Consider the following 14147-nt stretch of genomic DNA (forward strand, 5'->3'; position numbering starts at 1 on the left):
GCCGTGCCCAACCCCACACGCTGCCCTCAGACTGGCCCGATGCAGGCGTCCGGTCACCCACCCACCGAGACAGGCCGCACTCAGGGACACAGACCCGCTCAGAAGGGACACGCTAGGAGGGACCGGCACGCGAGACCCTCAGGTTCACGCGTGAACCCACGGAGGAGCTCAAACAGGCACCGCTCTAATGCATTCACTTTGCAAAATCCATCAGGGCCACCCTCAGCCTCATACGCACACCTGAGAGATTCACCCAGATGTACTCACTCACGGAGACACTTGCCAAACCAACCACAGACAGACTCCAGACACCCAGAGACACCCTCAGACTCTCACAGACCCACACAGGTAGATAGATGCACGTGGGTACACAGACTCACCTCCAGAGACTTGCACACACACTGAGCAACAAGCATAGACACCATTGGCCACACAGGGAGACAGACCCTCAGGTCTCACACAAACCCACAGAGAAGGTCAAACCGGCACACACACTCTCATGTACCCACACTACTCACAGATACCCCAGAATTCACACACATGGGCACTCAGACTCCGAAGACACACACTCTGAGACCTGCACAGACATACTCAGTGCCTCCCCGCAGTGATGGCTCTCTCAGCACTGATTCACACATACACACAAACATTGGCAAACACTGTCAGACTCACACAGTCACCCTTAGACACAGACCCTCAGAGGGAGACACTCAGACACACTTCAATGGGCACACACATGCTCACAGTGAGACACAGCCATATTGCTTCGTGGCCTTTGGCTAAGATCATGCAGAGACATACCACACACAACTTAGTCACTCCCAGTGACAGCTATATTCTGATGCACAGACACGCTCAGACTCACACACAATGAAACACACCCAACCAAGCTCACACAGACACTCCCACATATACACCTTCAGTCACTCAGAGCCCCTGAGAGGAACACAATCGCAATCAGAAACTGGAACTCCATTCCCTGGCCTTGACCAGGAGCTGAGGCCCCCATCCAGCCTAACCTCTGCCAGATGCTCTGACACCCCCTCTGTGAAGCAGCCTGGTGAGTTAGTAAGATTCCTTCCATCCCAACTGTGGCACTGTGTGACCCAGGGCAAAGCCCCTTTACCTCACCTACCTGTTCCTCATTTGTGCAATGGGGATGGGACCCTCCATTTTGGATGGTTGTGAGGATTAAGTAAAATAAGTTTCTATTGCAGCATAACAAACTACAAGGCTTAAAAACAACACCCATGCATTAGCTTACAACACCATCAGTCAGAAGTTTGAGCAGGCTCACCTGGATTCTTTGCTTGGACCTCACGAGTTATCAGCCAGACTGGGGTCTTAGCTGGAGGCTCTGGAGAAGAATCCGTTTGCAAGCTCACTCCGGTTGTTGACAGTATTCGGTTCCTTGTGGTTGTAGGACTGAGGTTCCTGTTTCCTTGTTGCCTATTGGCTGGAGTCTCTCTCAGCTCCTAGAAGTATCTCTCTGATCTTTGCCCATGGTCTTCTTGATCTTCAAGGTCATCATCAGGATGTCAAACACTTCTCATACTTTGACTCTCCCTAACTTCTGCTTACTAACATGAGAACATTTTACTTTTAAAGTGCTCTTGTGATTAAATGAAGTCTACCAGGATAATCTCCCTTTGTCATATAATCTACACTAATAAAAGAGAAACAGGCAGCCCTAACCGGTTTGGCTCAGCGGATAGAGCGTCGGCCTGCGGACTGAAGGGTCCCAGGTTCGATTCCAGTCAAGGGCATGTACCTTGGTTGCCGGCACATCCCCAGTGGGAGGTGTGCAGGAGGCAGCTGATCGATGTTTCTCTCTCATCGATGTTTCTAACTCTCTGTCCCTTTTCCTTTCTCTCTGTAAAAAAATTAATAAAATATATTTTTAAAAAAAGAGAGAGAAACAGGCAAATTGACCATCCCTCTGCTATGCCCAGCAGCCAATCAGAGCAAGTATGCAAATTAACCCAACAAAGATGGTGGTTAATTTGCATATGCAGGCACAGAGCGAAGACTGAAGACAGCGGAGAAGGAAGCTAAGCTCTGCAGAAGGGAGTGAAGCAGTGGAGAAGGGAGGGAGCCGAAGCAGCGGAGACGGGAGTAGAGCCAAGGCAGCAGAGATGGGAGAGAGCAAGGCAGCGTCCTGCTTTGTTCCAGCCTCAGGAAGCCCTATTCTTGCAGGAATCTTCCTGCAATGGGCCTCTAATCCTATATAATAAAAGGCTAATATGCAAATCAACTGAACAGTGGAACGACTGGTTGCTATAGTGCACACTGACCACCATGGGGCAGATGCTCAATGCAGGAGCTGCCCCCTGGTGGTCAGTGCACTCCCACAGGGGGGAGCACTGCTCAGCCAGAAGCTGGGCTCATGGCTGGCGAGCGCAGTGATAGTGGCGGGAGCCTCTCCCACCTCTGCAGCAGCACTAAGGATATCTGACTGCTGGACATACCCTGAGGGCTCCTGGATTGCGAGAGGGTGCAGGCTGGGCTGAGGGACCCCCTCACCAAGTGCACAAATTTTGTGCACCAGGCCTCTAGCGTGACATAATCACGGTAGTGATATCTCATTATATCCAGAGGTTTTACCCATACTCAAACAGAAGGGGCTTAAGCCAGGGCCAGAATCTTTGGAGTCATTCTTACAATTCTGCCTACCACAATATGTGAAGCACCCAGCACAGTGTCTGGCACAGGTAAATGTTCTTGATCCCTCTCCTCTTCCCCAGAACCAGACCTAGCTTGAGAGCAGCTTGGTGCGGTAATTATGAGTCAACAGCCTCTCCTCCCCCGATCGTCCCCATCTTGGTAATTGGCAGCTCCATTTTCTTGCCACTGTTCAGGCCATAAATCTTAGAGTCATCTCTGATTCCCCTCTTTCTCTCACCTGCCACATTCAATCCATCAGCAATTCCTATCAATTCTACACGCAAAATGTATCCAGAATCTGACAACTTCTCTTCATCCCTCTCCTCCCCACGCCCCTCCCCAAGAGTCATTTCTCCCCAGGAGTCTTGCAGCAACCTCCTCTCTGGGCGTCATGCTACTGCACCCAGCAGTCAGAGGGACCCTGTGAAAACTGAAACCAGCAGCTGGCTCTCCTCTACCCAAAACCCTCCGTGAGACCCATGAGGAATGTCTGAAAGACCAGCAATGAGCCAGCCTTTGGAGCTGAATCCCTGGGGTGGTTTTAAAACACGTGTGCACATTTTTTTTCCTCCCATTGAGAGGTAACATCTGTGTCCCTGTCCCTTAAACTGGGTCACCCTTAGTGACTGGCTTATAACCAGTAGAATGCAAAAGAAGTGCTATGCCAACGTCTGAAGCTAGGTCAGACAGCGTCCTGCTGCTTCTTTGTGACTCATTCAGGTTGCCCACTCTGTAGAAAGCCAGCCTCCATATAGGAAGTCCAAATGCCCTGAGAGGTTGTGCTGGAGAGGCCACAGGAAGGCCTGCTGACCTGCAAGCCGGCAGCCAGCATTAGCAGTAGGCATGTGAGGAGTGATCTGGGGTGTCCCACTTCGGGGCAGCCCCAGCTCAGTTCTGATGGCCACTGCATAAGAGACATTCAAACAAGAACTACTCAGCTGAGCCCTCCCCAGATTCCTGACCCACAGAGTAAGTGGTTGTGGTTTTATACCACTAAGTTCTGGGATAAATATTATATGCCACAAGGGACTGGTAATCTTGAGCAAGTGAATTAACGTCTCTGGGCCTCAGTTTCTTCCATTATAAAATGGGGACCGTGCCTCACAGTGTGCTATCATCGAGCGAGGAATAAATGTGGAGTTCTTAGAACAGAGCCCAAACACAGTGAGTGCTCTGCAAGTGTGAGCTCCTACTACTAAGGACAGGGCAGCCCCCTCTGTAAGAGACAGACATCCCGTGCTGGAAGGATCTAACGGTCATCCAGCTCCATCTTCTTAGAGAAAGGGAAACTGAGGCCAGAAGGTGCAAGAGACTGCCTAAAGCTACATAGCACTTTGGACAAATCTGTTGCAGCACCTGGAGAATCAGTGCTTCTTCGGAACATGCCCTACAGTGGCCATACCTGATGTGAGCCAATGCTTTCCCTGCTGCCTTCCAGGTTGCCTACTCACCTAGCAAGAGTGGGAGGGGGTCCCGGAAGCTGACAGTGTGGAGGAGGGAAGGCAGCTAACAAAGTGGACTGGGCCTCTGGCCAACAATATAGTGGTAGGCAGTGGACTCCTGGTGTGATTTCCCCTTTCTTGGTTAGCTCATGCCTACAGTTCTACCACTAAGTCAGGCGTTATTGCAGACCTGGGTTGGGTTGCCTCAAGCCAGGCTTCACCTGTAGCAGCCCCTGCATCAAGGGCTGCCATTCTTCTTGGATCTTCTCAACCAACACACACACACACACACACACACACACACACACACTGACCCAAATTGGACTGCGATGTAAGCAAGAAATAACATTTTATTGTCCGCAGTCACTGAGAGTTCAGACTCGCTTGTTGCAGCAATTAGCCTACCTTGGCTAGTACTGCGGGGTCTGGGTACTTGAGCTGGGAGGAAAAATCAACGTGGGTTAAAGGAGCCTTGTCTGGGTCATGGGCCATGTGGGGCAAAGAAAGCCAGACTGTGCAGAGAAGCAGGAGCGAGTGAGAAAGAACCCTGTAGAGAGGAACAGAGAAAATCAGCCTTGCCGCCTGATATTTTAGTTCCCAGTTCCATTTCCTCTTCTTTTTTCCCCATTTCTTCTTGAAGTCATCTGAAACATACGTGGTGGATTGCCTACCCAAATCCATCTCCCTACCTCTTTCTCTGTTTTTATTGGGGTAATTCACACTACATAGCCCTTTTTTTTTTTTTTTTTTTTTTGGCCAGGGTTTGGTGTATACGTAGGACTCAATTATAATCAATGTGATGGGAGTGGAATTTGGGCTTCCCTCGCTCTTGAAAAATAGACACACTAGCCCTGGCCTGGTAGCTCAGTTGGTTGGAGTGTTGTCCCAATACGCCAAGGTTGCAGGTTCAATCTCAAGTCAGGGGACATATAAGAAGCAACCAATGAATGCACAAATAAGTGGAATAACAGTCCCAGCCCTTGTAGCTCAGTTGGTTGATCATGGCCCCTTGCATCGAAAGGTCACCAGTTCGATTCCTGGTCAGAGCACATACTTGGCTTTCCGGTTTGATCCCCAGTCAGGTGCATACAGGAGGCAACCAATCAATGTTTCTCTCTGTCTCTTCCTCTCTTTCTAAAATCAGTTTTAAAAACCATATTTAAAAAAATAAGTGGAACAACATATTGATGTTTCTCTCTCACCAATAAATAATTTTTAAAAAGAAAAGAAAAATAGACATGTACAGAGGAACATTACCTTTTTCATTGCTGGACATACACTCATTGCAACCAGGAGGGAAGCTAAATTAGGACAAAGCTGAAACACTGTTTGGCAGAGCAGGTAAAAGAAAGAACCCAGATCCTTAATGATGTCACTGAGCCACCGAATTAACCAAGCTTGGAGCTGCCCTACTTAGTCTCTTAGTGTTAACTGTTAGCATTATTGTTTAATACATATTACTATGGGCTCTTTGGTCACCAAAAGCATCCCAAAGGATACACTCACCTGATGGTATCTCCTGCCAATGACCTGTTTGACATTCCCTGCCTGCCTTCAATAAGAACCGCTGGTTGTTTTGTTTCTTGAAACCACCTCTAAATGTAGATTTTAATGGCATTTGTCTTCGTGTCTGATTCGAGGAAGAAAGGGGCAGACAGGGAGGTGGATATAGGCCTGGTGTTAATGCTACCATGCTATGTATTTCATTCTATTGCCTCTTTTTAGTCGATCAGTACTGTATTTTTAGATCTGTGTTAATTTATGTAACTCTAATTTATTCACTTGAACTACTGTTTAGTTTTTATCTTCATTTCTAAAATTTATTTTCAGACTAATGTAACTGGTTGCCATCACTTTGCTTTATAAACAATTCTGTGATGGGTATCTTCATGGCTATCTACCTTTGCTAGAGTTTCTATGCAGAAGTGGGATTGCGAGGTGGTAGGATTACCAGTGTCTTTCAAACTTATTTGACTAGGACTCAAAATAAGAAATATATTTTACATCATAATCTGGTAAGGCCCCCTCCACATACATAAGTAAAACAAAAGTTTTGTGAAATAACACTTACCCTTATTATGAGAAAAGCATTCTGATGTGTTTTACTCTATTTAATTCAACTTCCTTTTTAACATGTTGATCACAGTCCTGGCCAGTGTGGCCCAGTAGATTGGAGCATCTCCTGTACACTGAAAGGTTGAGAGTTTGATTCTGGACAGGGCACATACCTAGGTTGGGGGTTTGATCCCTGGCCGGGGTGGAGTGCAGGTGGGGTGTGGGTGAGGTGTGGGAAGCAACCGATTGATATACTTGGGTGAGGATTAAAATGTTGCTCACAGCATGCTAAACTGATTTTATAACATATTAATGAGCCATGAACCACAATTTAAAAAATAATGGATTAAAATATATTCAGTTTGACTAAATATTTTGAAATTTCTCTTCAGAGTGGCTACAAGGCAATAGTGCCTCATTTCCCTACTCCTGGCCAGCACTTGATATCACCTTTCTTCTTTTTGCCAGTCTGATGAATGCAAAGCAGTATGGCATTATTGTCTTTATTGCTCTTTCTCTGGTTATGAATAAGTTGAGTTTCTCTTCATACGTTTATTCACTACTTGAGTTCCTCTTGGCTTGAGTTTGCCCATTTTTCGGTTAGGTTGCCAGTTTTTTTCTTGCTGATTTACTGCCAAGTTTCTTGTGGAATTTAAATTTTAATCCTTTATTGATTGTTGCTGCAAATACACTTTCCCAATCTGTCAATCATTCAATAGTTTTGTATGGGATATCATTTATTGACATCCTTCAATCATTTCCTTTATGGTTTGGACGTTTTGTATTTATTTAAGAAATGAATATCATAAAGATAAAGATATCCCTAATGCAATATCATAAAGATTTGCCTTTTAATATTTTATAGCTTCTTAAACCATCTAAAGATTGTCCTTTTGTGGTGTGGATAGGATATAATTTAATTTATTTTTATTTTGTCCAGTGGAGCTACTTTCCCCCACACCATTCAAACAACCCATCCTTTCCCCACTGATTTATGTTGCCGCATCTATCACATACCAAATATCCATATACATAGGTCTGTTTCTGAATTCTTCTCCTCTGTTCTATTGGTCTATAGTTCTTGCATTAATAGCACACTTTGCCAACTTAGAGTTAATAGTATGTCTCAAAGCCTGTTGGGTGAGACCTTTTGAGAATACTCATCCTAGCTACTTGTGGGAACTTACTTTTCCTTGCAAATTTTAAAGTTGGTTTATCCAATTTATCTCCTACAAATATTTAGTTAGAAATATATGAATTGACGCAATTACAATGCCAATTATGTCTTACCTTCCAACAAACATAGGATATTTCTCCATTGATCCAGATCCTCTATTTATCCAGGAAATTTTTTAAAATCTCCTTGGTCAGGGCACATGCCTGGGTTGCAGGTTCAGTCCCCAGTGTGGGGTGTGCAGGAGGCAGCTGATCAATGATTGTCTCTCATTGTTTATGTTTCTATCTCTCTCTCTCTCTCTCCCTCTCCCTTCCTCTCTGAAAGCAATAAAAATATATTTTTTTAAAATCTTCTTTAGTAGTTAAGTTAATTTCAAGATAATTCATTTTCTTTTCTCCTCTCTCTCTCTTCCTTTTAAAAAATATTTTCCAATTTAATAGCTGGGAATGGTGTCTTCTTTCAGGACAACTAGGTTTCCTATACATTTCCTTCATGGCCTTTCCTCCTGGATCACTTCTTTGACAAGGAATGACCCCAAAGCTCTCAGAAATCCAGGCAGAATCAGTAAGGTACTAGTCAGAGGGGCAGTTACCAAGAGTGCAATCTATAGAAGGTGCTGAAACAACTTTAGAGATAAATGAGATGGAGAGGATTATATTGACCGGAACTCCTCTCAAGGATGTCACTATACCTGTTTAAAGTTGATACTTTAAAAAACTGTTTGGAGTATTGGGGGAGTGTGGGGAGACTATTTAGCCTGCAAGATGACCTTCCAAGGAAGATGGGTCTGTCTAAGTGCAGGGCTCTAGTTTCATTAAGCCAGTTATGCAAGTTTAGGGCCAGAGCTGAATTGCTTGTTGCCACATGGAGTCTTCCATTTCAACTCCACCTTCGTGTATCACCCAATCTCTCTTCTAAACAAATGCTGAACAAACATGCTAGCATTATTTTTTAGAAGAATGAGAGAGAGAGAGAGAGAGAGAGAGAGAGAGAGAGAGAAAGAGAGAGAGAGAGAGAATTATTAGTTGCTCTGGAGCCTATACATCTCAGGCTGGCAAGATGTGGTGAAAGGGGGTCCTGGCAAAAATAGGAACCATGAAATCAGGCAGACCACCAAGGTGAGAACTGGGGAATGGGGACCAAGGCCCAGATGTGCAATAACACATCCATGGCTGAGTTATAGGAACTGCCACCCATGCAGGATAGAACAGGCCTTTTTTTTTAAATATATTTTTTTATTGATTTTTTACAGAGAGGAAGGGAGAGAGATAGAGAGCTAGAAACATCGATGAGAGAGAAACATAGATCATCTGCCTCCTGCACATCTCCCACTGGGGACGTGCCCGCAACCCAGGCACATACCCTTGACCGGAATCGAACCTGGGACCCCCCAGTCCGCAGGCCAACGCTCCATCCACTGAGCCAAACCGGTTTTGGCAGAACAGGACTTTTTAAATTGGGTAATGGTCTGGCTATTGAAACACCAGCAAATGTCCCAACAGAAAGAAAATAGCAAAACACCTGATCAGGGCAATTTCCAAATGAAGGAAGAAAACAAATGGCCAATAGAAAAAAAGAAAATGGTCAACCTCACTAAAAGCAAACCAACATTAAGGGATGTCCCTCTTCACCCCATCCCCACCCCCCATTTGATCGACAAGGTTTCTTTTTTCTTTTTCCTTCTTTGTGTTCTTTCTCCTTCTCATTCTTTTGTGGTGATACTCGTTGTTGATAGAATGGTGAAAGGGCACCATTCACTGCTAGCATTTTCCTGGCCTTTTCCTCACACACAGCTGGTAGTTCTGTGAGTTGGCACAGCTTCTCTGGAGGGCATTTTGGCAAACTGTGGTAAGAAAAAAAAACACCCTAAAGGCAAGCATTCTTTTTGATCCAGCAATTTTATTTCTAGGAATTTTTTCTAAGAAAATAATTAGAAGTGAACACGAAGATGAATAATAGCAGCTTAACATTTACTGGGTGTTCACTCGGTGCCAGGCAATATGCTAAGTACTTTACACTTCGCCTATTTATCCCTTCCAGCAACACATGATGAGATGAGTATTATCATGTCCATTTTCAGATGGGGAAACTGAGGCTCAAAGAGATGTAAGTTGTGAAAGTTCTAGTAACCGGTAAGGGACAGGCCGGGGCTCAAACCGTGATCTCTTTAACTCCAAACCCATGCTCTGAACCACCTTGCTATCCTACCCTCTGGAAAACTATGTGAAAGATGGTGCTTCAAATAGTACTGTTTAAAATAACAAAAATTCAGAAAAAGCTTCAATGTGCAAAAATTGAGGGATTAGTAAACAAATCACATAGAATCATATGAAAAAATACATAGCCATGAAAAATAACTGTTGAAAGAAGAATGAAATAGGGAAACACTCATGATAAATTCACTGCGGAAAAAAAAAACATGACATCAAACAGTTATGTCTCATTTTAATTTTAAAAATGCATCTATGCCATTTTCATGAAGTTCAAAATTACAAAAGACTAGTCTATGGTGATCGAGATTTAGTGGGGAGGTCATTAATTGGGAAGTCTACTGGGAACATTCTAGATCTGGGTCTGGGTTGTGGTCACATCAGTGTATTCATACATAAAAATCCATGCAGTCGTATAGTTAAAATTTGTGTGCTTTCTATACGTTTATAGAAGTAAATCTCACTTTAAAAATGCATAATGCACAGAAAAAAGTCCTGTAGGAAAACATCAGAAAAATGTTAGCAGTGATTTTTACTGAGTATAATTTCTTTCTTTTTCTTTTTTTTCAGTGAGCCTATGTTATCTTCATAATTAGGAAAAATAATATCAAGTTCATTACTGGAGGGGGTGGGAGAGGGGAACATGTACATGAGAGCCAGTGGTAGTCCAGGCCTGGGATTCCGGGGGTGGGGGTGGGCAGAGCTGTTCAAATGTGTGTAGTCCTGGGCGCCCAGCTGAGTCTGGTCTTGTAGGCAAGACTCCATGGTTCCAAGAATAGAGGGCATGGAGGAGAGAAGCTAGTGCCCAGCCCTGCTTGGAAGGAAAAGTTGGAGACCCTGAGGTGCCTAGGACAGACTCAAGCAACACCCTTAAGACAAATTCCTCCGACTTTAGAGTCCTGCTGAGGAGGTGTTACACAAACCATCCCAGACAAGTTGTCCTTCTGCTGCCAGCCAGATACCAGGCCTCCAGGGAGCACATTGGCTGCCAATCTGGCAGCAGTGAGCTACCCCTGCCTCCTCTCTCTTTTTAAGGGACAGCTTCTGCCTGGGGGAGGGAAGCAGGTTTGGACCACCTCGACTCTCTTTCAATTCAGAGTCTGATTCCAAGGCAGTGAAGACATTAGGGAGGTGCAAGGCAGGTTTCTATGGGTGCTTCCTGGGGTCCCAGCCTCAGCTCACCCCAACCATGAAATCCTGCCAACCAAGAAGTGGATCAAAAGAAATCATTCAAGAATAAAGAAGCTTTGGTATATAAGATTACCTGTAAATATTAAATATATTTAAATACAAAACAAAAATATAACGGCGAGAATCAGCAGTTCTTCCTTACTAAGAAATACCAGTTTTATTGGGGCCATCAAAGGTGCCTACTAGAAAAATTCCCACATTTCCCAGCCTCAGTTGCAGCTAGGGATTGCAATAACACATCTGTGGCTGAGTAAGAAATTGTGGAAAGCTTTCCTTTCTTTATAGAGTCATTTTCTCTGTCATCCTTGGTGGAACAAGAACATGATGGTTGGAGTAACAATGTGAGGGTTAATATTTTTATTTGAAGGATAGAATTGATGTCCAAGGCTTGGCTGGAAGTGGGAGGAGAAGATAAGTATAGCTACAACATCAATGTTTAATTGGTCTGGAGGCTAGCCAGGGTGGCAAGGAAAGATCGAGATGACTTTAGGACTTATGTAAGGAATTAGGGCCGTATCCAGCTATTTTTAATATAATTGATTTTCCTTCACCCTATAGCCTGGGGTAAGAGTGGAGGCCACTAGTCAAGTTGGAAATGATGTAACAGAGGAGAGCTGATTCTGCTGGAAAAGTGAGTGGGTAAGGAAAATAACATTGACTAAGCACCATTTATGTCCCAGGTGCTTCACCTCACTCATTTAATCTTCATGACTCTGCTAGCTAAGTGTGATGGTCACCTCCATTTTATAGATGAGAAATTGAGACTCAGAGAAATAACGTGATTTGCCCAAAGCCACACTGTCAGTTAACCATCAAATATTTCTCAAGCAATCAATGCATTAGGTAGGCACAGGAGAGCCACTGTTAGAATCTAGATCTCTGTGACATCAAACCTATGCTATGCCTCCTCCACTTCACACCATCTACTGCCCAGGAGGAACCAGGAGCAAGTATAGGAATTCCAGTCATGAGGAGAGAAGATGCGCTTTGAAGACTACCCCCTAGCTATAAGATTTTTCATATTCTTGATAATCTCTCTGTCTCTTCATTGATCAGAGAGTCACCTGGCATGAATCCCGGGGTTCAGGATTGCACTACCCTCTGGATGCCTTGGACAACTACCTTCTGCAATCAGATGGGGCCAAGCGTCCAGGATAGCTGGGAGAGCCTTCCCCTAACCCCTGCTTGGCAGGATGTCAGTATGCAGAGAAAAACAAAGAGGTGGAGAGTGGGGAAAAGGAAGAGGAGGAGGGGAGGGAGAGAGAGAGAGAGAGAGAGAGAGAGAGAGAGAGAGAGAAATTGCTTGGTTTGGGATTCTAGGCCCTTTTTTTAGTCAGTCCTAGAGCCAGCCCATTTTGCCCCTCCTAAGGATGGGTCTGGCCAAATGAACTCTTTTTTTGTGGAAGCTAGTTCAAGTTTGGTTGAAACCAAAGTATCCTGATGAGCACATTCTACTTGCTCTAGTTTCTACTCCCTCATAACATCGTGCCTGTGGTTTTTGCCTGTCTTGGCCCCCAGGTCTGCTTCATGAGATCTGGAGTCTGAAGATGGAGGGGTGAATCCCAGTTTCTCTACCAACAAACACTGCTGCCTTGAGCAAATACTTTACCTCCTCAAACTCGTTGAATCAGATTTTATTCCTCCAAGGGGTATTATGAGAATTATACAAGATAATGCATGCAACACAAATGCTTAGTGCAACACAAATTTAGCTTAGCGTTCAATAAATGGTAGCTATGATTATTATCATTCAACTCGCCTTACCAACTAACCACAATTTATTGATGCCATGAGTTATCTGCTGGCTTAAGGCCACATAACTTATGCACCACTGATAACTTGTAGATAAGTCTCCCTAGGGATAGAAGTCTGTCTCAGACCCTTAAGTTTCAACTTTGGGTTGGAATTTCAGCAAAAGTTAGGAATGGCATGGTAGCCTATACACAGTGGTATGCCAGTAATTAACAACCAGCACCCTAAAACAACAAACAAAAAAACCAACAACAACAAATTTTTTGCCAATTTTCATGGTGTAAATACTCCCACCATGGCTGATTTCAAGCTACCAATGTAATGTCACTGAATGCAGAGCTGGGAAGAATGGGTGCAATGGGCCCTCATGAGATAGAGCCGGCCAGCTCCAGCACACCACTGCCTGTGCAGGTAGAATTTCTCCAAGAAGGGGATATAGCCAGGGAACACATTCCAGAACCTGTCTCCTAGAGCAGCGGTCGCCAACTGGTGGTCCGTGAGGTTCGAAAGGTTGGCGATTGCTGTCCTATGTATAGCATTGACTAAAGTGGCAGTCACATATCTCAGGTTGGGTTCTCTTAAAGTAAAAGGGATTTTTTTTTTAGTTGTTAATTATTTAAATTTATTTTATTGTTGAGAGTATTAACAGATGTCCCCCATTTTCCCTCTTTGCCCCCCTCCACCCATGGGCTATGACTAATTTGTACTTCTTAATCCCTTCACCATTTTCACCCTTCCCACTCACCCCCCTCCCATCTGGAAAAGGATTCTTGTAGAAATGATTTATTGAGGGACTTCTCAAGGTGAAACCTGTTAAGAAATGAGGGGTTCAGACTAGAACAGGAGAGAAAGATGAGCAAAAAATGTGGGTTCTGCTGAGGTCTAGCCTCAGCCTGATCCCATAGAGCTCTGGAGCATGAATACTCGCACAGAGTTGAGGCAAGGGATCAGGGGGTTTGTACATCCCAGGTAGTCAGTCACTAGGTGCAGGATGCCTTCAGAGTGGAACTTCCAGGCATTTCCTAGCAAGGAAGTTCTGTTGGCTGAGGGGAATTCTCAGGAGAATGGAGCAGCTGTGACCTGTGAGTAACCCAACTCTTACAGCAGCTAGGGGGTGATGATACCAGCCTGACGAAGGTCACCCAGGTGGGACCCCTAATCATTTACTATGTAGCGCTAACAATACTGATGATAATTTCATGGTGAAGATGATAGAGATGGAGATGATAGAAGTGGTAACGGTGGTGGTGGTGGTGGTGGTGGTGGTGGTTTCACTGCTGTTGGCAACTTTGGGCTTGGTTGGGTTGGTGGTGGCATTGATGGTCGTTGGTGACATGGTGATAATAATGGTGGTGTGACAGTAGTGTGATAAATTGTGGTGGTGATGGGGTGCTTCTGAGGGTGATGATGAATGCCTATGACAAAGATGTTGGTTATTGAAATCCCTATTTCTTCAAGGTTTGCCTCTTTATTTTAAGCTTTTTTTTTAAATATATTTTTTATTGATTAAGAAATTAAAGAAATTAGAGGGATAGAGAGTTAGAAACATCGATGAGATTATCAGCTGCCTCCTGCACACTCCTACTGGGGATGTGCCTGCAACCAAGGTACATGCCCTTGGCCGGAATCAAACCTGCGACCCTTGAGTACACAGAC

At 44.5% G+C, this 14147-nt stretch overlaps 1 protein-coding gene across 1 annotated transcript in view; it reads right to left on the reverse strand.

Moving 5' to 3' along the window:
- Positions 1–13827, reverse strand: part of RIMS4 (regulating synaptic membrane exocytosis 4) — a 66703-nt gene extending 52876 nt beyond the window's left edge. Inside the window, exon 1 of the mRNA XM_015563951.1 lies at positions 13678–13827. Coding sequence (XP_015419437.1) covers positions 13678–13827 — 150 coding nt within the window. The remainder of the gene's footprint in view (positions 1–13677) is intronic.
- Between the last annotated feature and the right edge of the window lie 320 nt (positions 13828–14147).

This window comes from Myotis davidii, unplaced genomic scaffold (genome assembly GCF_000327345.1).
Source record: "Myotis davidii unplaced genomic scaffold, ASM32734v1 scaffold199, whole genome shotgun sequence".
Lineage (NCBI taxonomy): Eukaryota > Metazoa > Chordata > Mammalia > Chiroptera > Vespertilionidae > Myotis > Myotis davidii.